This window comes from the organism of the source record quoted next, unplaced genomic scaffold (genome assembly GCF_019419815.1).
Source record: "Pyrus x bretschneideri cultivar Hongxiangsu unplaced genomic scaffold, Pyrus_bretschneideri_v1 Contig42, whole genome shotgun sequence".
NCBI lineage: Eukaryota > Viridiplantae > Streptophyta > Magnoliopsida > Rosales > Rosaceae > Pyrus > Pyrus x bretschneideri.
The window spans coordinates 2,272,804-2,296,329 of NW_025999746.1; the positions used below are offsets into that span (position 1 = coordinate 2,272,804).

The following is a 23,526-nucleotide window of genomic DNA, read 5'->3' on the forward strand; positions in this document are numbered from 1 at the left end:
TCTTCTCTCTTGTGCGAACTGGGCACTCTCTCTTGTCGTCCCCGCCGCTTGCTCCATCTCCTTCTCTCGCTGGCTGTGTTCTCCCCGTCTCATCTGGCAAGCTATGTTCTCTCCCTCTCCTCTTGGTGGCTCTATTCCCCCTGTCACCTTTGTTATCTGATAACACCCACAGAGAGACAACTCGCACCACCACCACACAAATTCGGAACGATTTCATTTGGGTTTTAGAACCTTGATTGGGAATCGATAATAGGATTTGAAAATTCGAAAAGGTTTCATATGGGTTTTATGATTCAGAAAGAGTTCTTCTGGATTTAAGATTTCATCTGGGTTTTTAATTTCTTTAATTTCTGGGTTTTAATATTCCATCTGCTTGATGGTGTTTTCAAGCCCCTTTGGGCCAACAACAGCAGGTAAGAAAATGAGGGTGTTTGTGGGGGTGGTGCGACACAGGGATCTGGGATTCTGGGAAAGAGATAGATTTTTTTTTATTTTTTAATTTTTTTTTAGTAATCTGATTTAAACAGGGGACAAATATGAAGTGAAATATCAAAGTTACTTTGAATTTCTCTTATCCGGTTCAGTATCAAACACATTATAAATGATATGATCATTGATCCGATATTGCATCAAATGCTTAATTAATTTAATCAGTACTATCCGGTAGTTATTTATTCTATCCGACAGAAATAGTTAGTACAATTTGAACTGCCAAACAAAGTCTTAGGATCATCCACGCTGGTGCTTTCCGTCTCCAATGTGCTGGCCCTGGTCCTGGACTCGGTCTTGTAGATGATGCAACAAGCCTATTAACACTAGGAACGCCCGCTTTGTTGTGTTTGCCTTCTCATCTGCTTGCAAGCAAATCCCCGCCAGCATGTACAACGATAATTTAGCCAATCACGACAATGGCAATTCAGTTATTTCCCAAATAGTCAGGGGTATTTCTGGTGTTCCACAAAACCTTATAACTGTAGACCTTTTGCTTTCGCTCCCGCGGATGCTGTCATAAACCTCCTCGGTAATTTCTCAGAGAAGAGAACCGACATCCCCAAAGCGCTGTCGTGTCGGTCTCGGCTCTCTCCTCTTTCTTCTCGAACTAGAGAAACCCTAATCTGTTTACAGAGATGGCCGATGCCAACGACAAGTTAGCGTATTTCCAAGCGATCACAGGCCTCGAAGACACCGATTTGTGCGAGGAGATTCTCACCGCCCATGGCTGGGACCTCGAGCTCGCGATCTCCTCCTTCACCACCACTGCGAACCATACGCCTTCGCCGGAAGATCCATCCTATTCCGGAACCACCTCCATAGTCTCCGATTTCGGCGGTGGGAACGGCCTTCGCTCCATTCCCCAATCGTCGCACCAGTCTGGACAGTCGTCAAACGCGGTCGCAGCACCCGGTTTTGCTTGGAGGGTCATCACTCTGCCTATTTCGGTTATTTCTGGTAGTCTAGGGTTGATTTCTCGGGCGGTTGGGCTCGGGTTGTGGGCCGCCGGTGGAGTGCTTTCGTACTCGCTCGGAATGATTGGACTCGGGGTTGGTCGGGACGGCGAGGCCTCTGCCCAATTACTGTCGGTGCCGGCGGTGGGGAATGAAGCAGTGCAGTTTGTAGCGAGGTTTGAGCAAGATTTTGGGACGAGGAGGCCGAATTTTGTCAGCGAGGGGTTTATGGACGCCCTGCAGAGGTCGAGAAACTCTTTCAAGCTGTTGTTCGTCTACTTGCACTCGCCCGATCATCCTGATACGCCGTCGTTTTGTGAGAGGACTCTGTGCTCTGAGATGTTGGTGGCTTATGTTAATGAGAATTTCGTGTCGTGGGGAGGGAGCATTCGGGCAAGTGAAGGCTTCAAGATGAGTAATAGTCTGAAGGCCTCGAGATATCCCTTCTGTGCCGTCGTAATGGCTGCCACGAACCAGAGGATCTTACTGCTTCAGCAGGTATATGATTCTTTGCTTGCCTTATTTCCATATAAGAATAATCGGTCCATAAGAGTATACGGAATTGATAGCCCTGTAGATTGAACTGATTGAGAAGTATTGTAAGTTTAAATATTTATATCATTTGTTGTTAGTAATGGATTGGAAGGTCGTAGGGCGGAAGTCAGAATTATCAGTTACAGTCTTTGTTTAATATTGGGGGATGAAGATGGAGGAATGGAAGTTATGTCATGTATGACGTTGTATCTTCCTAGGGAGTCATACTGAAACTAGAGGTTTCTTGGCATAAAGTTCAAATCTAAGTGGTTATCACCTACCAGCCGCGCACGGTTTATTGAATGACACATTTGACTCATTGTAAGCAACTCCTTTCTGTTTCTTTTCTTGTAAATGAGTTGACCAGCCAGTAGTAGTGATTCATGGGGTTTAACTAGGAAGCTCACGGAGCGGTGTGATTGGTGTTAATGGTCACCGGAAGAAACAAGGTAGACATTTACGTACTGGTGTGGTTTAGCTTGCTGATTATCCGTCTGTTCTGTTTTCCATCCTTAGAGTTCCTACCGCAGCGACTGAACTTAAAACTTTGTGGATTTTCCTTTGTTGCTTTTACCCCGTTAACACTGAAAGCATGTTTATTTTGGTGAGAAAGATGGCACTCCTTTTTTAGATTTGAATGTAGGAAATATTCTATTGGAGGGATAAGAATCTCAACAGGAAAGTTGAATGGATAACTATTAGAAAATTTGTGCCATTTTCTTTCTGAAAATGCTATTGAGTTGAAGCTGTTGATTGATCAATATGGTCTGTGCATGAGATTTTGTGTGTTTGACTCGCGCTTGTCTTGAAAATTGTTGCTAAGTTCTAATTCAATGATGTTGGAGCTTTAGCTTTTATTTTGACTGATCATATTCCTGAGGAAGGTGAATCATATATAGAAATTGTGTCGCAATTTATCTTGGATGGTAACAAAATATTATTGTTTCTGATTCAGATTAGGTGGATGGTAAATTTGTTATTGAGCTATTGAGTTTAATTTAAGCTGTTCTATAGCTTGGTATGAGCATTTTATTTTATGCCCTACGTTTAACATGTTTTCCTCTTTAAGTGATGCATCTTGAACTTGAAGTTGTTATTTCTAGATTATTAGATAATAGTTTGATATTGATTTTCTCTTTCTTTTCCATATTTCCCTATTTTCCGTTTCAACTGTATGGTAACTAAGTATGGATGATGTGTTGTTCATTTTACCGTAACGACTATCTTGTCATGTTTGGCAGGTTGAGGGGCCAAAGTCTCCTGAAGAAATGCTCTCAATACTAAACAGAGTGGTTGAAGAAAGTGCTTCTGTTCTTGGCACAGCAAGGCATGAGGCAGAACAAAGGAGAATCAATGTTCGTTTAAGGGAGGAGCAAGATGCTGCTTATAGAGCAGCACTTGAAGCTGATCAGGTATGTTGATAGTATAACCGAATTTCATGCTCCCTTTACCCTTTCACGTGGCAGGCAAAGGCTTTAGGTTTTAGGAAGCTCTTAGGTTGTTCTATTCCCTTATTGTTATGTTCGTGTGCTTCAGGCGAGGGAAAACCAGAGGAGGGAAGAGCAAGAACGTCTAGAAAGAGAAGCTGCTGAAGCTGAACGGAAGCGCCAGGAAGAAGAAGAGGCTCGTGAAAGAGCAGCACAGGAAGCTGCAGAGAAAGAGGCTGCACTAGCTAGGATGCGGCAGGAGAAAGTCTTGTCACTTGGTGCCGAACCTGAAAAAGGACCTGATGTTACACAGGTAATCCCTTTTGCATTATTACGTAAATTTTCTCTTTTATTTTCTTGTACATTTTGAATGTATAGATGTTTCAGATAACTTCTATTATGTCGACATGTAGAGTTCAGTATGTTTAGACATCATTCATGGAAATTCTAGTCGTATGCACCTTTGATGCTGGGTTGCAGTTCCCATTATTCCTTGTTTTGTCCGAGATAGTAGTTCTTTAACCTAACGTATGCATGGTTATGTTTTTATTTGATAAACCAGGTTGTGGTTCGGTTCCCAACTGGACAACGCAAGGAAAGGAGATTCCACAGCACTGCATTAATCCAAAGTGTCTATGATTTTGTTGATTCTTTGGGTTGTGTCGATGCCGAGAGCTACAGTTTGGTGTCAAACTTCCCTCGAGTTGTATATGGACCAGAGAAGTTGTCTTTATCCTTGAAAGAAGCAGGGTTGCATCCACAGGCCAGCCTTTTTCTGGAGCTGAATTCTTGAGAATATGATGGTTTGTTATCAAAATTTAGTAGAGATGATTCCTGCAAAACTGCAACTAGGGTTTAATTTATTTTTGCATCTCTATACGCAGCAACTATGTCGATTTCATTAGAACGATATGACGAGTTACGATAGATGATACTGACAATATGTGGATGTGTAGTTTGATTTCGTTGCAAATTATTTCAAACGAGCGGCCCCCAAAATTGAAGCTGGAATTGAAATAATGATACTGACTATATAGACTTGAAAATCTAAATGAGCTCTTCCTTTCATTTCTCCATGTGATGTGATTGATGATTACTTTGTGGTGTTGCCTTCTCCCGTCCTTCTCATTCCTGATAGAGTTGTTGAGTTTTGAATTTCCAAGATGAGCGCCTGGCAAATTGCCTCTAGCTTGCTCGGTCCAATTTGCAAGAACCAAGTCTAAACATAATATGTCAGCAGGACTTTGTTTCGTGTTGTGCCAACGGTTCATTGTTCGTAATTTAAATTCATAATCACCAGAACTTTGTTGCTGTAACCGTTCATCGAGCACAACTAACACACCGGGAGCCATCGTCAATGTTGCCCGGACTTGAAACGGAGATTTTAATTGATGTGATTTGAACCAGAGACCTTCGATTGACGTGATAACTGAACTCATGATCAGCTTAACTTTACCTATCTTACGTGGTTAAGGATGTGGTTTTTGTGTGTACCAAACTCCATGAAAATTAACACCCTACTTAATTACACAAATGAAATGCGTACATTGTGCTTTTGCAGCATCATCTAGACGGTCCGATGTAAATATTCCATAGATTGATACGTGGTAAAAAAAAAAAAAAAACTAAAATTACGCTTCCAGATAACGAAAAGTTGCCATATAGTTGGAAAAGGTTTGTGGCTTTGGAGAATACAGTTGGAAATGCCATGCAAGCCAAGCCAAGCCATGTCTAACTTGTTTCTTTGTTGAAAATCCTAACCTCTTATGGTTGATTCTAACTTGTTAGTATGGCCGATGCTTCTAAAATCAAAACACCAAAGTTATTGACACCTCTTCATGTCACGCCTTTCCCCGCCATTTCCCTTTTCTTATCCTTTTTCTTGAATTTGTTCTAAATTTCAACTTATACGCTTAGTTTTAAAAACAATTATTTTAACTATGAATAAGTTATTGATGTATCTGAAATACGATAATGTGATGTTACTACTTCACTCAACTATAATACGTGAATTTCTTTGCTTTTGTAAATATATACGTTCAACTATATCGTCTATCTTATAATACATAAAATAATACTTTATGTATACTGCTAACACGAGTTACGTAATAAACATAGATATGAAAGAATCCTAGTTTTTGTTTTTTTTGTCAATTTTAGAAGAATACAGAGTACATACTTTTTAGAATAAGTAAAAAAATAGAACAAATATAAGAAAAATATGAAGAAAAATAAATATATTTGGCCGAAAATGTAGAATAAGTCAAAAAACAAAACAAAAGAAAATCTAGAAAATGGAATCTAAATTAAATTATTTTACAAGTGGAGCTCCAATTTCCACTCTTCCAGCCTTACAGGACAACGTGATTAATTAAATCAATGATTAATTTACTAATATTTTCTCTGATCAGTAGATTAACTTTTACTAATACGATCCAAGCTGAGTTGTCTTCCCCTAATCAACCTCCCAATTCCTTAATTAAAATAAAAAATAAAAAAAAATAATTAAATTAGTTTCCAAGTAGAAGTCCAAAAGGACAGCGTGTACCATCAAATCAGAGAGAAAAAAGGACTCCGCCAGAACTCATCTTCCAATCCAAAAATCAAAATCCCTAGAAATCCCAATCCAACCCCAAAACAATGTCCCCCCAACCCTACATTTACCCCTCTCCTCCCAATCGCAATCCCTAGGGTTCCATCTCCAATCGCTCTCGCTCTCTCCGCAGCTCGATTTCTGCACTCAAGGGTTTTCTTAGGGTTCTCAGAGTCCCCCAATTTCGCCTCCCCAGCTCGAAATTTTTTAGGCGAAAGTGAAATCCCTGACTTTGGCGATCCGAAAGATGCAGATAGCGCCATGGCTGAGTCTCGGATAGGTTTGACAATGTGGAGGTCCGTCGCGAACCGGAATTCAGGTACGGAATTCGGGGACATGTGGTTTATCGGCTGCCGTTTTCGTCTTCGATCGGCGTTCGACCCGTACTCCGTCGCTTGCGAGGCTTTTTCTGAACACTGTGGTAATCTGATTCCGGTTGGGGGTGTTGTAAGCAAGAAGATTTGATAGGGTTTGCGAAGAATCGTTTTCCGTCTTGCAAAAAAAAAAAAAAAAGTTTGCTTCTTTGGGGAGATTTTTGTTGTGTTTTTAGGGTTATGGATTCCTGTAGTGGTTTTGTTGGTGGAAATTCTGCTTGCGACGATGGTGGCGTTGTGGAGAAAGATCCGACTGGGCAATACTTGCGGGTACGATTTCGAATCCTGTTTGCTCTTTAATTTTGGTATATGAATTGTGTTTTAATGTTAATTTTATCGGTGTTTATCAAATGTGTTTTCGTCATGTTTTCGTTCTTGTTGTTGGATATGGTGATAGAATTCTTACGTAGATTTGTGTTTGTTCATCCAGTATGACGAATTTTTGGGGAGGGGAGCATTCAAGACTGCGTATGCTTCTCTAACCTACCTTGAATTCGTTTCTTTGTAGTGGGTTTCGAGGGTTCTAACAATTTGTCCTTGTAAATTTATTTTTTTACTTATTTGGATGTTGTATAAAATGTAGATACAAGGCATTCGATGAGGAGGAAGGAATAGAAGTAGCCTGGTGCCAAGTGAATATCGAGGAGGTGTTGCAGTCTCCGGAACAGTTGGAGAGATTGTATTCTGAGGTTCATCTGCTGAAGTCATTAAAGCATCAAAACATTGTCAAGTTCCATAATTCTTGGGTGGATGATAAGAACAAGACCATCAACATAATAACAGAGTTGTTCACCTCTGGGAGTTTGAGGCAGTGAGTTTCACCGACTGTTTTTTCATGTTTCATGTTTTTAGTTGGCTTACATTTATCAAATACTAACCGTTTCTGTTGTGGGATCTAGGTACCGAAACAAGCATAAGAATGTTGATATGAAGGCCATTAAGAACTGGGCAAGGCAGATTCTTCGAGGCTTGCATTATCTGCATTCTCACAATCCTCCAATTATTCATAGAGATTTGAAATGCGACAACATATTTGTCAATGGAAATACCGGAGAAATTAAAATCGGAGATCTCGGATTGGCTATTGTCATGCAGCAGCCTACTGCTCATAGTGTTATTGGCACCCCTGAATTCATGGCTCCAGAGCTTTATGACGAGGAATACAATGAATTAGTCGACATCTATTCTTTTGGCTTGTGCATGTTAGAAATGGTGACTTGTGAATACCCTTATAGTGAATGTAAAAATCCTGCACAAATTTATAAGAAGGTTACCTCTGTAAGTTTCTGATCGACAGCTTTATGAATTTCCGTCCAGTTTTTGTTTATCTACTAAATGGTTGCCTAATATTTATCCTGACTTCCTTTGTTGTAGGGTGTAAAGCCTGCTTCACTCAGTAAAGTGGACAATCCTCAAATCAAGGAGTTCATAGAGAAGTGTCTAGTTCCAGCATCTATGAGATTGAGTGCAGTTGAACTCTTGAAAGATCCATTCCTTGCAACTGACAATTTGAAGGAGCCCAATTGTGTTCCTTCACAATTAGAAAAGTTGGTGAACTTGCCACAGCCTGAAGCATGTCCTATGGACGTAGATACTAACTACCAGAAGTCCTCCTTTGGATTTTGTAGGAGAAGTACCAATGAAATATCGAACCCTTCAGTTCTGGAGTTACAGAGTTCCACCGAGAATAATGAGTTCAGGTTAAGAGCGGAGAAAAATTCTGATAGCACCGTCTCTTTAACTTTGCGCATTGCTGATACATGTGGTAAATACATTTTCCTGCAAAAAGGTTTTCTTTTTCCTCCTTATTTTCCTGAACTGCACCTGAATATTATTTTCTTAAACAGGTCGTGTGAGGAATATCCATTTTGAGTTCTATCTTGATTCCGATACTGCAATTTCAATCGCTGGGGAGATGGTTGAGCAACTTGATCTTCCACATGAAGATGTCTCTGTCATAGCTGAGTTAATTGATAACTTGATCATGAAGCTTGTACCTGGCTGGAAACCTTCATCAGAAGGTTCATCATGTGGAACAAATAGTTCATGTGTTGATCATGCTGCACTGCAAAATGTTCTCTCACATGTTGCACATGCGGAGGACCAAGATAACCAATCATCAATGATTTCAGATACTTCGGTTACCTCAGCTGAGTATGGTGTTCCTACTGCCTCAGGGGCCAGTAATGTCAATGTTATGGAGTTGGCTAAATACAGTTCAGATGAGTGCTGTAAAGCTTCAGATGGTTACGGTTCCAGTCCAGATTGTATGGTTAAGGGTGCGGTCAAGGAGAAGAGTTATGAAGCTGATTCTGGTGATTCATTTGTGATGAACGAGGCGTGCACCGACATGTCAAGCATTTGTTCCTTATCTGAGCTGTCTCTAGCCAACAAAGATGGGTACAGTGAGCTAAAGGGGGAGCTTGATGCTATTGACATGCACTATCGTCGATGCCTTGTCGGACTCTTGAGGTTGAGGGAAGAAGAAATTCAGAGTGCAAAGAAGAGGTGGATAGAGAAAAAGAAAATTGCTGTTAATTGATGTCCTATAAATAGTAATCTCATTTGTCTTTTTCTACCTGTAACATTCGTTTTATACTTGTAATTTTTTTTTCGGTTAAGAAACTCGGCGAAGCAAATAATTCCCGAGTTTTTACGTTTGGATTTTGGTACATACATTTGGTTTTATTGTTACTAATGAATATTTTTTAATTTGTTTGTTCCTTTGATGTTGTTAGAGATGTTGAGAATTTACAGTTCTTATGAATCATAAAACGTCTTGATTTTGTGTCAAGTTTTCTGTTAGTTCCGATGACTTGTTTTTTTCTTGAAGTCTAATTTGATCTCAGTTGACTGACTATTTAGATAGTTTTCCCGCCTCTGGTTCATTCTGCCTCATGTTGATCTTTCAGGTCCTTGCAATATCGTTTTTATCTTATATTTGTGGATTATTATCTGCATTGGTTTAGCCCTCTTATTATTTGTTGATAATGTATGATTTTTTTATTTACGTAGAAAATACAATAAACGCATTTGAAGACCTTTACTTGAGATTCATGGCGGCAAACCAACCGCAGGCTCAACATCGTACCTCCGGTACGTCGATCCCCAGAAATCCTATATAATAAATAATCCACCTTTTTATTTTCTTTGATTAATTCTGCCTCTTGGATTTTGAACATTTTATTATTTTTACAATTTTTAAAATCTGGGATTTTTTTGTTGAGCATTTCTTCAAATGAGTTTGTTTTCTTTGCTTTGATTTGTATGTAAAACAAAAGAATTGGTGAAATTTTTTGTATACTATCACAAGATTTGTGCTTACACTTGCTTTCTTTTCTGTTTTCTTTTTTTTTTGGGGTTTGGAAAAAGAGTAAATTTAGATGCTTGGTTACACTTTAGTTTTATTTTAGTAGATGAATGGTTGGGAAGAGTAAACTGCGATTTGATCACCTAAACTATTACCCTAATTGAAATTGACCTTATAAATTATTTTTTTGGTAAATTCATCCCCTGAACTGTTTAAAATAAGCCAATTAACCCATTGTGTCGTTAGATTTCGTTCACTATTATGTCATATTCAATGGAAAATTAATTTTTTTTATCATCAATTCTTACGTGTCAGTTATAACCATCAATAGAATAATTACACGTGAACTCAAAATAATTCAAGAACTTAAAACATAATAAGAAATATAAAGAAACCAAATGTTTGCATAACATGCCATTTCACATTGTCATCACACATTATTATGTGTCCGCATGTCATAATTTATTTTTGGTTATAAGTGACATGTAAGAATTGATGATAAAAAGACTAATTTGCCATTGAATTTGACAGAATAGTGGACATAATCCAACGACAAGGGGTTAATTGGCTTATTTCAAATAGTTCAGAGGGTTAATTTACCAAAAAAACAGTTTGGGAGATCATTTCAACTACACTGATAGTTCAAGACGTTAATTGTGACAACCCATCCTTAAAATTTAGTTTTTATTTATTTTAATCGAGGGAATTGACAAAAATGCCCTAGAGGCAAGGATTTTGACTTTTGTTGACCATCGTCTAGAGGAACGTATGACTTATTCTTTTGGCGTATTTGTGTGATACTTGTCAGTATGAACGCATAGGAGAAAGCAGTTCGCAAGTCCGGATTATAACGGTAAGTTACAGACATTTGAAGTTGTTTCACTAAATTATAGATTTAAAGGAAAATAAACTCCCACCATGTGGGAATTGTAACCAATTAGAAATTAGGGAGGAAGGAGTGGATCAATCAGACAAAAGGGCAAGGGACCAATTAGATGAATAGGAGGGCAACCAATCAAGAGAGAGGATCCCTCTTCCCCGTGCACTCCATGAACCTAGGTATGATCCGGCCAAAATTCCGGCCAATTTCTACCATTTTTAAGTTGAATTTCACACATCCATCACCTGCAATCTACTCCACCACCTTCCCTCCACCATCCCCATCCAAATTTAAGGGTTTTTAGGTCCTAACCCGAGAGGAATTTCATCGGAGCACCGGAGGTGCTCGATGGTAATTCCTCAATTCCGACGAGTTCCATCACCTAAAACTACCCTTAATCAACTTCCCTTGGACCTAGGAACAAGACCTAACCAGTGATAGAGACGTTGCAACACCGAGGAAGGATAATCGAAGTTCATCAATTTTAGGGTTTCGGTGGGTTTAAGTGAAATTAGAGCCTTTCCTGGCCAAATTGGACTTGGTCACAGGTATAAAATTTGCCATACCCTTTGAGATCTTCATTTATGTAAAATTTGAGAATCTTTGGAGATAGTTGAATTTTCTGGCGAATCGGGGCGACCGATCGCCGTGTGCGGCGGCGTGTGAGCCGAGTCACCCCCTGACCTTTCTAAGCTAAGTTTGGCACCCCAATTCCATAGGTGAAGTCCAATTGATGAAATCTCATCGTTTGAGCATAGTTTTGATAAAGATCGCTACTTGAACATTATGTGAATTGACGATCCGACCGTTGGATCGTCACCAAAATTTAATACATTATAGTATGTAATATTTGATGATATTAGAAACTTACAGATTGGGAATCTGATGTACGGATCTTTACATAAAATAAAATGTTGACCGTCACTTGAATTGACAATTGGCGGAGATCCAGCCGTTCGATCGTAATGAAACTTTAGTATGATGTTTTAGAAGTAAAATGTGGATCTTTGAAGGTTACGGATTGGAAATCCGTGGTGCGGATCTTTCGGATTGAGTTACGTAGGGTTGTAGACCCTACTGTTGATCTTTGATCGACGGTTGACTTTTGGTCAATGAGTCTCAAATCCTTCTAGAACGTCATTGGGATGTGTTTTATATAAGGTATGTGTCCTATTGATAAGAGTTCTAAGACGTGACTGAATAATTGTTCTAGGTGAGGATTGTTCGTGACGTCTCGATATTCGTGCTAGGGAGTCGTACTGCGGACCTCAAGTGAGTGGGTCTTTTCCTTTTATCATATGTATATCATTGATAGTTCCACAAAATGCTTTTAAATTGATTTATGCATTTTATGCCATGTCATATATATATTTGTATATTCTAAAATACTATGATATGGTTGAGTTTTAGATTGCATTATGGTATAACCATATGCATATTACCTACATATAATTGTTGTGAATGCTTTGAAGTGCTAAGGTGAACGCGGGACGTACAGGTAAGTTCAGGTGAGTTTATAGTATTATTTGAAATGATTGAGTTAGGGCATGACTATATTAGTGTTTTGGGCAACTCCGACATTGTCGTACAAGTTGCAATGATAGGCAACTTCGACACTGTCGTACAAGTTGCAATGATAGGCAACTCCGACATTGTCGTACATGTTGCAATAATAGGCAGCTCCGACACTGTCGTACATGTTGCAATGATAGGCAACTTCGACACAGTCGTACAAGTTGCAATAATAGTCAGCTCCGACACTGTCGTACATGTTGCAATGATAGGCAACTCCGACCCTGTTGTACATGTTGCAATGATAGGCAACTCCGACACTGTTGTACATGTTACCTATGAGTCGTACATGTCGCATTAGGCAACTTCGACTCATGTGTTATCATGGATTGATTTATGAGTCGTACAGGTTGCATTAGGCAACTCCAACTCATGTGTTATCATGGATTGATTTATGAGTCGTACATGTTGCGTTAGGCAACTCTGACTCGTGGGTTACCATAGATTGATGAGCACTTGATTTATATTGTTGTTGCTGATATGTAGTGATTTGGAATATTCTTGGATTTACATTTGATTTACATTTGATTTCATACTTATATGTAGTATGATTTCCTGGAACCTATACAGGTATTACAACGAGGGGTTATATCGTTTAAAAGGAGTAAGTTACAGTTTATCAAAAAGCTTCAGAAAACAACTCGAAAATCTTCGGGCTTGTTTGGTATCCTATTTGATATTTTTTATAATTTCTCAAAACATTTCTTAAGAATTTTTCTTGAAAAGAATTTTCTTTAAGACTCAAAAACTTGTTTGATATCCAATTTAAAAATTTTAAAGTTTATAACTTAAATTGGACAAAAAGATCCAAAAAGAGGGGTTCGAGAGAGAAAGAGGAGAGAGGAGGAAAGAAAGTAAGAGATGATTGGAGGAAAGAGAAAAAAGTGAGAGGATTGAAGGAGATAGAGAGGAAAAGGAGTAAGAGAAAGAACCGAGAGAACGAAAAAAACGGATTGGAGGAGGGATGGAAATGGTAAAAAAAAGGAAAAAGAGAAGGGGGAGAGACAAAGAAGAAGAAGAGAGATGGATTTGGAATGAGGGGGGCGGAGGGAGAGAAAAGAAAGGAGTGAGTTTAAGTTTAAAAACTCTAAAAACTTACTTTTTGTGTTTTTAGATAATAGACTATATGTTTTAGTTAGTCTTGAATTCAGTTTTTGAAAATAATCATACCAAACAAATTTTTAAGGCCTAAAACTTCAAAATTGTTTTTTAGTTTAAAAACTTGAATTCAAGTAAAGTATCAAATATGCTATTCGTTTTCTCTCAATTCTTCACCTGACCCTTTTCGGAAAACTTCCCAAATGATAAGTCTACAAGTCATTTTCTTACAGCTCAGTTACTCTAGAAAAAGAGGGCAAAGAAGGAAAAAAGAAGAAGAGAACTCTTTCTACAAACAGAGAACCCGAGAATCTTAACTAATTCAAAAAATCATATAAATTCAACAAGTACACATAACTATTTCATAAGATATATATATAGACACACACATGCCGCTTACTTCTAAAATCTTTATATCAAAACCACAAATGCAAATGATTGTGTATTAGCATTGGAGTGGATTTTGATTTTGTTTTTGGTCTAATTCCATACCAAATTTCAAAAATCAAATAAACTAGAGAAATTCAAAAACACAAATTAAAAACAGAAACGAAACCACAGAATGCAAATTTTTTAAAACGAAAACCGGATAGAGAGAGAAAAGGAAAGAGAGAGATTAAACGGCCAAGGATTGCCGTTAGGGGCAAAATTAGAAACTAAATAGGTTACTTTGTGCCAGTTTTATTAGGCTGATTTGATTTGGATTTTGTCGGAACTATGAAATAAAGTTGTTAAGATATTTTTTGGTTAAGATTTAAAATTTAAAACTATTTTAATTATTTTTCCTAGAATAAAAAGGTAATATTTAGTACCTCAAACATAAAAGGTGAATTTTTGCGTGCAGGATGTTGTTGTGTTAGGAAAGGAGAATCCAAATCTGATTCTCCTTTCCTTTATGAATTGTTTTGGAGATTATATTTCCTGATTTTGTATTTATTATTCTTGTATCAATAGGGAATGTTACTTGTACTCCAAGTTTATGACTTGTATATATATTGTACTCTACACATCAATAAAATCATTCACTTGAAACTTTCTAATTGAGAAGAACTGTCGTGAAGGAACAATGGGAAGGATTTTTATGCAGTACAAACCCCTCGTTGAAGATCTCAAGTTCACACTCGATTGTTTACGACCGCGGGACATCCGAGAGATAGGAGAACTCAACGTGGAATTGGGTCTCCCAAAAGATGAAATAGAACGTCTCCAACAACAAATAGAGGAGGGTTCAAAGCTGGTTGACAAGTTATCCAAGCTTAGCATGTGGAACTACAACATCTTGTGCAGTTTCTGCAAATGCTCGAAGCCCAGCTACACCGATCGACTTATTGAATTGAATAGCTCTCTTAGGGAGCTGTTTGAATTGCTCAAGTTGCAGGAAGCCCGGGAGATGAAGGCGATCTTGCTTTTGAATAGGAAGATACATAAAAGACAACTGAAATTGGCAACAAGGCAGTCGAAATTACTGAAAAGAGAAAGGGAGATACTGAGAGCGCTGCTGGAAGCAAAGGGTGTGCAAGAGCTTTCAGGAAGCAATACACAAACAATGGTACAGGAGCAAATTGGAGGCAGTGGTTTGAAGCTTTTGAATAGGAAGATACATAAAAGACAACTGAAATTGGCAACAAGGCAGTCGAAATTACCGAAAAGAGACAGGGACATACTGACAGCGCTGCCGGAAGCAAAGGGTGTGCAAGAGCTTTCAGTAAGCAATACACAAACAGTGGTACAGGAGCAAATTGGAGGCAGTGGTTTGAAGCAAGCGGCCCCAATAAACGGAGGAGGGGCTGCTCTAGAAGCAGTGTTTGAGGTACTATTTAGTGCCGTTATACAAACTAAGGAAAAGACGAGGGTGTTTAAACGCATCCTGGGACATCTCGAATCCACGCTGTACAACATAAAACCATTGATAGAAGAGATAGCAGAATATAACCAGGTATTGCATCTTACAGAGGAAGAACTAGAAACTTTTAGAGTAGAGATGGAGAAGGGTGTAGAGCTCGTTCACAAGTGCTCCAAGATTAGTCTTTGGGCAAGCAACAAAAAGTATGAATATACCAACAAACTCTTTGGATTGAATGACCCTCTTCAAAGATTGCTAAACAGAGCGAAAGTGCAACTAGCAAGGGATGCGAGAGAACGTTTGGTTTCGGTAACAAATATGGAGACGGTACATAGGCTATTGTTTTGTTTTTCTTATAAATTTAGGATTAGTTTGTTATAAATAACAAGTCAGTTAAGATGTAACTTTTTCGAGTTATGTAGTCTCCTAGCAATTCGGTATTTCTTTTTTTAATAAAGTTTTATATTCAGTTAGTTTCTTTCTTACTTATGAGAGTAGGATTTAATTGTTTGCAAGGTTTTGTCGTTTCCTAGTAAAAACAGCTTTTCGTTATGTGTAAAAAAAAAAAAAAAAACAAAAATTTCTGAATTGAATTTAAAGTCCGCTGCAGCCAGACCCGTCGAGTACACGCACCTGATCCTGCCCACAACCCTGCCTGAACATCCCGCGCCGTCACGCCGCCTCCAACCCAACCCAAATCCACGCCCACTATTTCGTACAAGTACAGAGGGAAAAAAAAAAAAAAAAGAAAAGAAAAGAAAAGGAAAAAAATTGTTTGGAGGCTTTGATGCCTACACAAGTTGATGGCCTGTTTGGGATTGATTGTAATGATCAGTGCTTGGACTTGTGACCACTGAAGTGATAATGTTTGTTTTTGTCCATTCATTGCTGCAATTTATTTATGGAAATCTCATTCGTTTAGTGATGCGGATCACTCATATGCTTTCTTTCCATACTCTCAACATCAACATGTTTGAAAAGGAATCAGTTTGCCAGCCAGTAAAGTCAAGTCCAGTTTGCCAGTTCACCTGCATGTGTTGAGTCTATCTGCCTACATGTCTGCCTGAGCTTGCATCCACATCTGCTTGTTTGCAAACTCATGTTTTTACCACCATGAGTTTGACCGGGACATCAGAAAATAATAGTACATAGTTTATGGTTTGAGTTTTTTTATAAATAGCATACTCATTATCAATCTAGAATAACTCAATCAAAATGTAGCCTTTTCGTTTTTATACTCAGTGCACAGTCTAATATTCAACTAGAGAGTGTGGTATATACAATATGATCAAACCGAAAGTCGGCGTTCAGTACTTGAACTTCCATTGGCCTACAGTTCGTTTGAATGTGTTGAGTGTACAGGGAGCAGGGAAGATGACGAAATCAAGGAAATTATAGGAGGGCGCCAAGAAAGTTGAAGGGAGTGGTGTTGTACAAAATCAAATTGAAATTCAAGCTTCAAACATGGTTTCAATGGTATGTCTAAATTCTCTTCATTCTTTATTCGTTTAAGTTAACTGTGCATTTGGAAACCTCGTTTTGGACACTATTTCTGATGCCACATTGTTCATGAACAGGAAGAGTCAGAAGTCGAATTTAAGCCACAACAAGGCTTTTCTTTTGTTGAATTTTTCAGGTTGACGGGCCGAGGGCCCACTCCAACAACATCAATACTATCCCCACTTTAACCACTTGCACAATCCTCAGGTGTGGGGTTTTATCACAAAAGGCTTCGGTGTTAGTTAGAGAGGAGTATTTCTACGGAAATTGCTTTATCTTTGGCCCTCTGGCCGATGTGGGAGAACAATGAGTTCCAACACTCCCCCGCATGTGAGACCCCATTTTATGGGTCACACGTGGAGATCCACATTGGCAACCACCTGGAGCCATGTTGGGACTCACCCATCACGCGGGGCCAATGGGAACCAACCCAATCACGTGGCATCTTTGGCCTACATGGAGCCATGTTAAGACTCACCCATCGCGTGGGGCCAAATGAGGACCCACCCAATCACGTGGCAGTACAGGCCCGTCCCTTGGCTCTGATACCATATAGAATTTTTTAGGTTAACGGGCCGAGAGCCCATTCCAACTACACTGATAGTGTCCCTACTTAACCACCTGCACAATCTTCAGGTGTGGGGTTTTATCACAAAAGGTCTTGATGTTAATTAGAGAGGGGTATTTCTATTTAAATTGCTTTCTCTTTGACCCTCTGACCGATGTGGCACAACAATGAGTTCCAACATCCTTGGAATTTGGTACATGACACGCGAATACGCAGGGTAGCTGACCTGATACTTCACCAAAGTTTTCTCATTGTTCAGTAGGATAAGGAAAAAGTTGGAGAGAATACGCACGGAAACATGCGAAAGGTAGTGAAAATTCATGTAGCTACTACAAGTGCACATATTCGTTTTTTGAAGTTGCTACTAGAGGAACCAAAACTTTTCATGAAATTTTATACATCAAATGATGTGACAAGTGACGTGAAAGTTATTGTTCATTGACAATGTCACGTACCCAAAATAAGATACTCTTCTATTGACATGGCATCATAAATTTCTGATTAAGTTTTTTATGGCAACAGAAATCTCTGACATTCATGGTGTAAAACTATACACCTACAAAGAGTTGAAGATCGCAACTGAAGATTTTCATTTAGACAATAAATTTGGGGAAGGAAGTCTTGGGCCTGTCTATAAGGTAAGTTCGGGTTTACTTTTTTAATGTGTGTGTTTGTATACCAGTGCTGCTGAATTTGGTATTTAATTGTATCATTCTCTCTCCCTGGACATTGTTAATGAATTGCTACGGTAAGTAATCAGGGACTTCTTGAGGATGGTAGAATGGCTGCTGTAAAAGCTCTCTTAGCTGAATCGACAGTAGGGTTGAAGGAGTTTTTGAATAAGATTATGCGATCTAAAAAATTATGCACAGTGAGGCTGTATGGCTTTGGTTCCGAAGGAAACCTAAGAATTTTGGCCTACGAATACCTCGAGAACAATAGTCTTGCACAAATTCTTCTTAGTAAGTACATCGCATATAGCCTTGACAAGATCGGTTGATACGGCAAGAGCAGTGTAATGATATTTGATTGGCGTGCCAGTGCTGTAGATGTGTCGCTACTAACCATAGGTGATGGTGTTTTTGAAGTCAAGCAACTACTGCAAACATTCATCTGGATGAGGCCGCGGCTTATGGTGCCGCCATACAAGCTGCAGTCTTGAGTGGGAATGGAAATGAGAAGCTTCTGAACTTCACTCTCTTGGATGTCACCTACCCAGTTGATGTTAGATTTGCCATTTATGAAGGTGAGCGCAAAAGCAAATAATAATGGGTGATTTTAGGCTCCTGACATTCCTCCATCTCCCAGAGGCGTTCCTATATTCAATATTCGGTCTCATGATACCGACGCCAATGGTATTCTTACTGTATCTGTTGAGGACATGCTGACTGGCCAGAAGAAGGAGATTACCCTAACCAAGGACACAACTTCTGGCCTCGTGCAGATTAGGGTTGAATAATGTAAGAAATATAGTGGCATGTTTTTTTCTTTTATTTGGTTGAAGAAGATTCGACCTTGAGACATGTTTCAACACTGGAAAGTCATGTTAAAGGTTGAAATGTTTTTTTGAACAAAAAATATTATCTACACTAAGAGGGAGAGGGTGGCCTTAGCCTTACAATGAGTTAGCAATAATGTTCATAATGAGTTAAAAATAATGTGGTTCAAATACACATTTGGCGAGAATCGAACCTAAAACCCTTCACTTACAAGTGAAAAAAAATACAACTAGACCATAATACTAATTAATGTTAAAAGTTGAAATGTTAATATGTTATAATTAATTTGCTTGGACAATATGTAATTTTTTTTTTTTTTGTCTTTTGTTTTCTTAATTTTCTTTTCTTGCTCCTATAGTATTTTCAAAGGAGAATTTATCAATCAATTTCATAAATGTCATTTTTTATAAATTATTTCAAATATAACAGAAAAACCACTTAAATAGACCTGAATACCTTTATAATTAAAACCAAATAAACATAAGAGACAACACCCTATTAGATCAGAATTAAGAAAAAATGAGAGGCACATTTTGTGATGTCAACCCAACTGTAAATCTGGAAACAAAAAGAAGTCCTCAAATGAAATTGAGAAACTCCATGTCACCAAGAAGAGAAGAAAAGAGGAGTACAAGAAACAACGCGAGCAAAAATGTCACGACTATAGTAGTACTACCAACAAAAATTCTGATGCCAATGAAAATTTTGAGTCCAAAGCTGAGACGGAACAGAAAAGTAGAGGGTCTAGGCTTGGAGGAGTTTGAGTTGCTGCGGACAAAACCAGACCATAGGGAAGTGGTACAGGATACAAGGATGTTCGGGGCTTCCATCTTTCCATTTCAAAACATTGAGTTCCTAGCTCCCCAAATTATTGCCCAACTCAACATCAAAAAGTGGTCGAAATTTGGGGATAATCTGTAAAACACGGACACGGATACTGACACACCCTGATCCAAAAATTGGGGCGTGCTAGCCGTCACACCCCAATTTTTGGATTGAGGTGTGTCAGTTTGGTATCAGAGCTTAGGTTTGGCTGTTCTGATAGAGCACCCTCCATGTAGGATTTTCTAGTTCACTTGTGTAGTGTTTGTTTATTCTGGACTGCACCTAGGATACTCGAACTTTTACTTTGCCTTTTTCCTTCTATGTTTGTCACTATCACTCACTGATCTTTTTATTGTAATTATTTTGTTGACTTTATTTCCTCGTATTTTCACTCTTTTACTTCCGCATTGCGCACTTGGCTACGTCACCTTCACGTGACGACTAGCACACCTCAATTTTTGGATCGGGGTGTGTCAGATACTGTGATACGAAAAATCTCTAAAAAGTAGGATATGGAACGCGATAGATACGGCAATTAAATTTATATAATAATAAACAAAGATAAAAATATAATTTAGAACATATTTTGATAGCACAAGATCATTCAAATTCAAGTTCATTTGATTTATTGGAGAAGAAAAGTTGGAAATCTAATTCTCCTGGTATATATAAAAGAAGGATGACAGTTGTATTCATAGTTTCAATTAGAGGTTGCTTTTCATAATTCATATTCACTGATTTCAAATAAAGCTTTGTCTCTTATTAATTTTTTTTTTAATTTTTTTTTTTTTGAAAGTGTAAAAGTATTCTAAGAGCATGATACTTGTATCCCAAATGTGGGATACGTGTATCCGTCCAGTCAAAGTGTATCCATTAACCATGATATGTATCCAACAAGTATCCAAGAGTATCCATCAAGTATCCTTTCCGAAAAGTATCGAATACGGGATATGCAACCAAAGTAAAGTATCCGGGTATCATAGGGGATGATAGTTTCTCAAATAAAGATGTAGATCAGATCTATTCAATTGTTTTGGTTTTTATGTGTAAATGGGTTTTGAATTTTGAGGGCATTTAGGTCTATTCATATGAATTTTCTGTTATATTTGAAAGATTTTATAGAAAGTGACATTTATGATAGTGAGTGTTAAATTTTGGCTATTATTGATAAATTTTCTTTTTAGAGACGTTGAAAAACTTTACAGTCTTTTCTTAAACCTCCGAGTCTTGATATATCGTGGAACTCGAACTTTGGCATTGTGAGAGGGTTGTCATAGTTAATATGAAATTGGGGGATGGGCAGTGGGATCCCAAAGGATATAGGACTAGTCGTTTTTTGGGTCTGAGGCTGGACGTTTCTAGCTATGTCCTACATCATTCCACTCCGAAGAGCTAATATTGTCCTCCATTTTATGTTTTAACTTTAACAGTCGAAAATTTTAAACTATCTATTAATTAAATTCTTTTTTACCAACCAAAAAGGGGGTGGCAAGCCAATTTGAACTTATATCACAAAATCAAAACATGGATAATGACATAATTTTGCACAAATCAAAAAAAAAAAAAAATTTCAAACCCCACTTACATGGCTTCACTAATTAAAAAAAAAAACACATTATTCTCTTTCTCTCACATTTCTCTCCAACTTCTCTTTTCCATATATTTTTTTTCTTTTTCAATTTTTTATATTTACACATAAATGGTGTGTGGGCTTCATCTAGTATATATTATATCAGCTGTCGCTCCGTTACAATTAGGTGGATGAAGTAGAGTCATATACAAACTCTACACAGAAATTTTGGTAAATATAAAAATACGCAGCATATATAGAATTGTGTTCGTTTTTAGTAAAGCTTCGGATTTTGGATAATTTTATGTTTACTATTTCCTTATCCCATAAATTCAATTTACTAATTCCCAATTCCTAATAGGATTTGGACTAAGGCTTAAAAGGATTTCGGAACTTCAGTTCCTAGTAGGAAGGCTAGTAGAATTTGGTTTTGTTGCCGATATAAAGCCTTATACCTTAGGATTGCTGTTTTTCTTACTTTGCTTGATATCCACTAAAACTTTAGAGAGAGACAGAGACTTTTTGGTGCTAGACCGTCGTAGAAAATGGCACTGGATTTAGTTGGAGTGGCTGCGATAGAAGCACTTTCTAGAGAAGTGTATGATGTCGTTTCAAAATCCATGGGCACGACTACTATGCACTGTAAACCCTTCCTTTTAGATCTCAAGGTGACGATACAATGTTTACAACCACGACTTATCCAACAGATAGAAGATCATAACGTGGAATTGGATCTCGAAAACGATGAATTACAAATTTTACAAAGACAAATGGAGGAAGTTAGAGAGCTCATTAGGAAGCTACCGAAAGCTCGTACGTGGAACCGGTACATCTGGTGCACAAAGCCTTGTTATTCCAATCAAAATGTTGAGTTGGATCATTCTCTTAGAGAATCGTTGAACTGACTGAAATGTCAAGAAAATAGGGCTGATAATGAAGACTCGCTTTTGGCTAAGAAGACCGCTGTCAAGCTCGATGAACTGAGAAAACAGCAGTTAGAAAGGGACTTGGGAGTAGAGTTTCCGCCAGGTGATACAGTGACGGATAAGCACGAGCGAATTGAACGGAATGGTGTACAACAGGCTGCTCTTGCGGAAGCGTTAGAAGTGCTCCAACTCGCTGTTATGCTAGTGCAACGCTCTGTTATACAAGCGTAGGACAAGACAGAGATGTTTAAGCGCATCCTCATATACCTCGAATACACCCTAGTAAACTTAAAACGATTTTGGACCAGGCTTCCAAATGAGCAACTAAAGAATCTGCAAATTGAAATGGAAAAGGGCATAGAGCTCGTTTGCAGTTGCTCCGCGGTTCATTCTCAAAACAAAAGGTATGAATATGCCGACAAACTTTCTAGATTGGATGTGTATTTTCAAAGGCTGTTATATGAACCTAGAAAACAGTATGCAAGAGAAACCAGGGAGGGCTGGGATTGGATAATTAAGATTGAGAAGAAGATGAAGGGTTGTTGAAGGGATTGTAAGTGAACGGAATTCAAAGACTCGCGGTTAAGTTCTTGAACCTCCAATGGAGGACTGAATGTGCAAAGTAGGGCTTATCAAGCTTTCAGTTAAGAGTTTTTCAGTGGTATCCCAAGCAGACTTTTATAATTTAATTTAGATTCAAACTATTGCTGCCCAATCTAACGGTGTAAAGAGAAGCTAACGGTGTTGCTCATAGACTGGCAAGGCTTGGCTTGACTGCTGCAAATGATTTAATTTGGTTTGAACCCCCAAGACTTGATACTTGATGTATTATTTGAGGATAGTCAACTATGTATTGTTGGTGCAAGACATTATTTTTTTTTTTTTTTTTTTTTACCAAGTAGAAATCTCCGTCAAGGTTTTATCAAGACCTAAATATAAATGCATCCTATTCTCTTTCATGTACTTATTCATCTTTCAACAATGAATATCGTACATTTACATATGAAAAAATAAAAAGACTATTACAGCTCAAGCTGTATGTATGAAGTAGAGATACTAATGCCTGAATTATTTTCCTGATTTCTTCAACATGGAAAGTGTAACTTGTTTCAATTAATCTTGTATTTTAAATTGTTCAAGATCCAATGCGCAGTCCGCGCAAACGGACAATCCAGTCCAATCTTGCTAAGTTTTAATGATGTGACGAATTGAATTGAATTACTAAAAAAACAAATATGAATGAAACATATGACGGATTTACTTGTGAGAATCCAATCCAATCTAGTTGGTTTGATGCTTTTTAATTGGGTGCATTTTTGCTCATCATCACATTAATACGAGCATTAACACTATATTAATTATAGTTGTTATAAATAAGAAAAAGTGAGATAGAAAATTACTTGAAATCAAAGTGAAACATGAATCATATTCACACTATTTAATTTTGTAACTATATCAGATAATGAATGTAGGTAAATAGAGTCGAGGGAGATTGATATTATCATTTTCACTTTTGATCTTGTATGTTTTTATGAGGATACAAACATACCCTTATATATAGA

The 23,526-nt window shown here is 38.0% G+C and overlaps 2 protein-coding genes across 3 annotated transcripts; both read left to right on the top strand.

Moving 5' to 3' along the window:
- Positions 1 to 4,474, top strand: LOC103950139 (plant UBX domain-containing protein 10). Its single transcript, XM_009361296.3, has 4 exons — positions 1 to 1,943; positions 3,221 to 3,391; positions 3,516 to 3,719; positions 3,969 to 4,474. The coding sequence occupies exons 1-4, from the start codon at positions 1,128 to 1,130 to the stop codon at positions 4,197 to 4,199; spliced, it is 1,422 nt and encodes a 473-aa protein (XP_009359571.2). The 5' UTR covers positions 1 to 1,127; the 3' UTR covers positions 4,200 to 4,474.
- A 1,845-nt stretch (positions 4,475 to 6,319) lies between these two features.
- On the top strand, positions 6,320 to 9,097 carry LOC103950138 (serine/threonine-protein kinase WNK8-like). Of its 2 annotated transcripts, XM_048566668.1 has the most exons (6): positions 6,320 to 6,643; positions 6,804 to 6,841; positions 6,957 to 7,184; positions 7,273 to 7,651; positions 7,748 to 8,138; positions 8,221 to 9,097. In XM_048566668.1, exons 1-6 carry the CDS (start codon positions 6,554 to 6,556, stop codon positions 8,913 to 8,915), a joined length of 1,821 nt encoding a protein of 606 aa, XP_048422625.1. In that variant the 5' UTR covers positions 6,320 to 6,553; the 3' UTR covers positions 8,916 to 9,097. The 2 variants fall into 2 exon arrangements, with proteins under 2 accessions (XP_048422625.1, XP_048422626.1); XM_048566669.1 differs by lacking the exon at positions 6,804 to 6,841.
- The last annotated feature ends 14,429 nt before the right edge of the window (positions 9,098 to 23,526 follow it).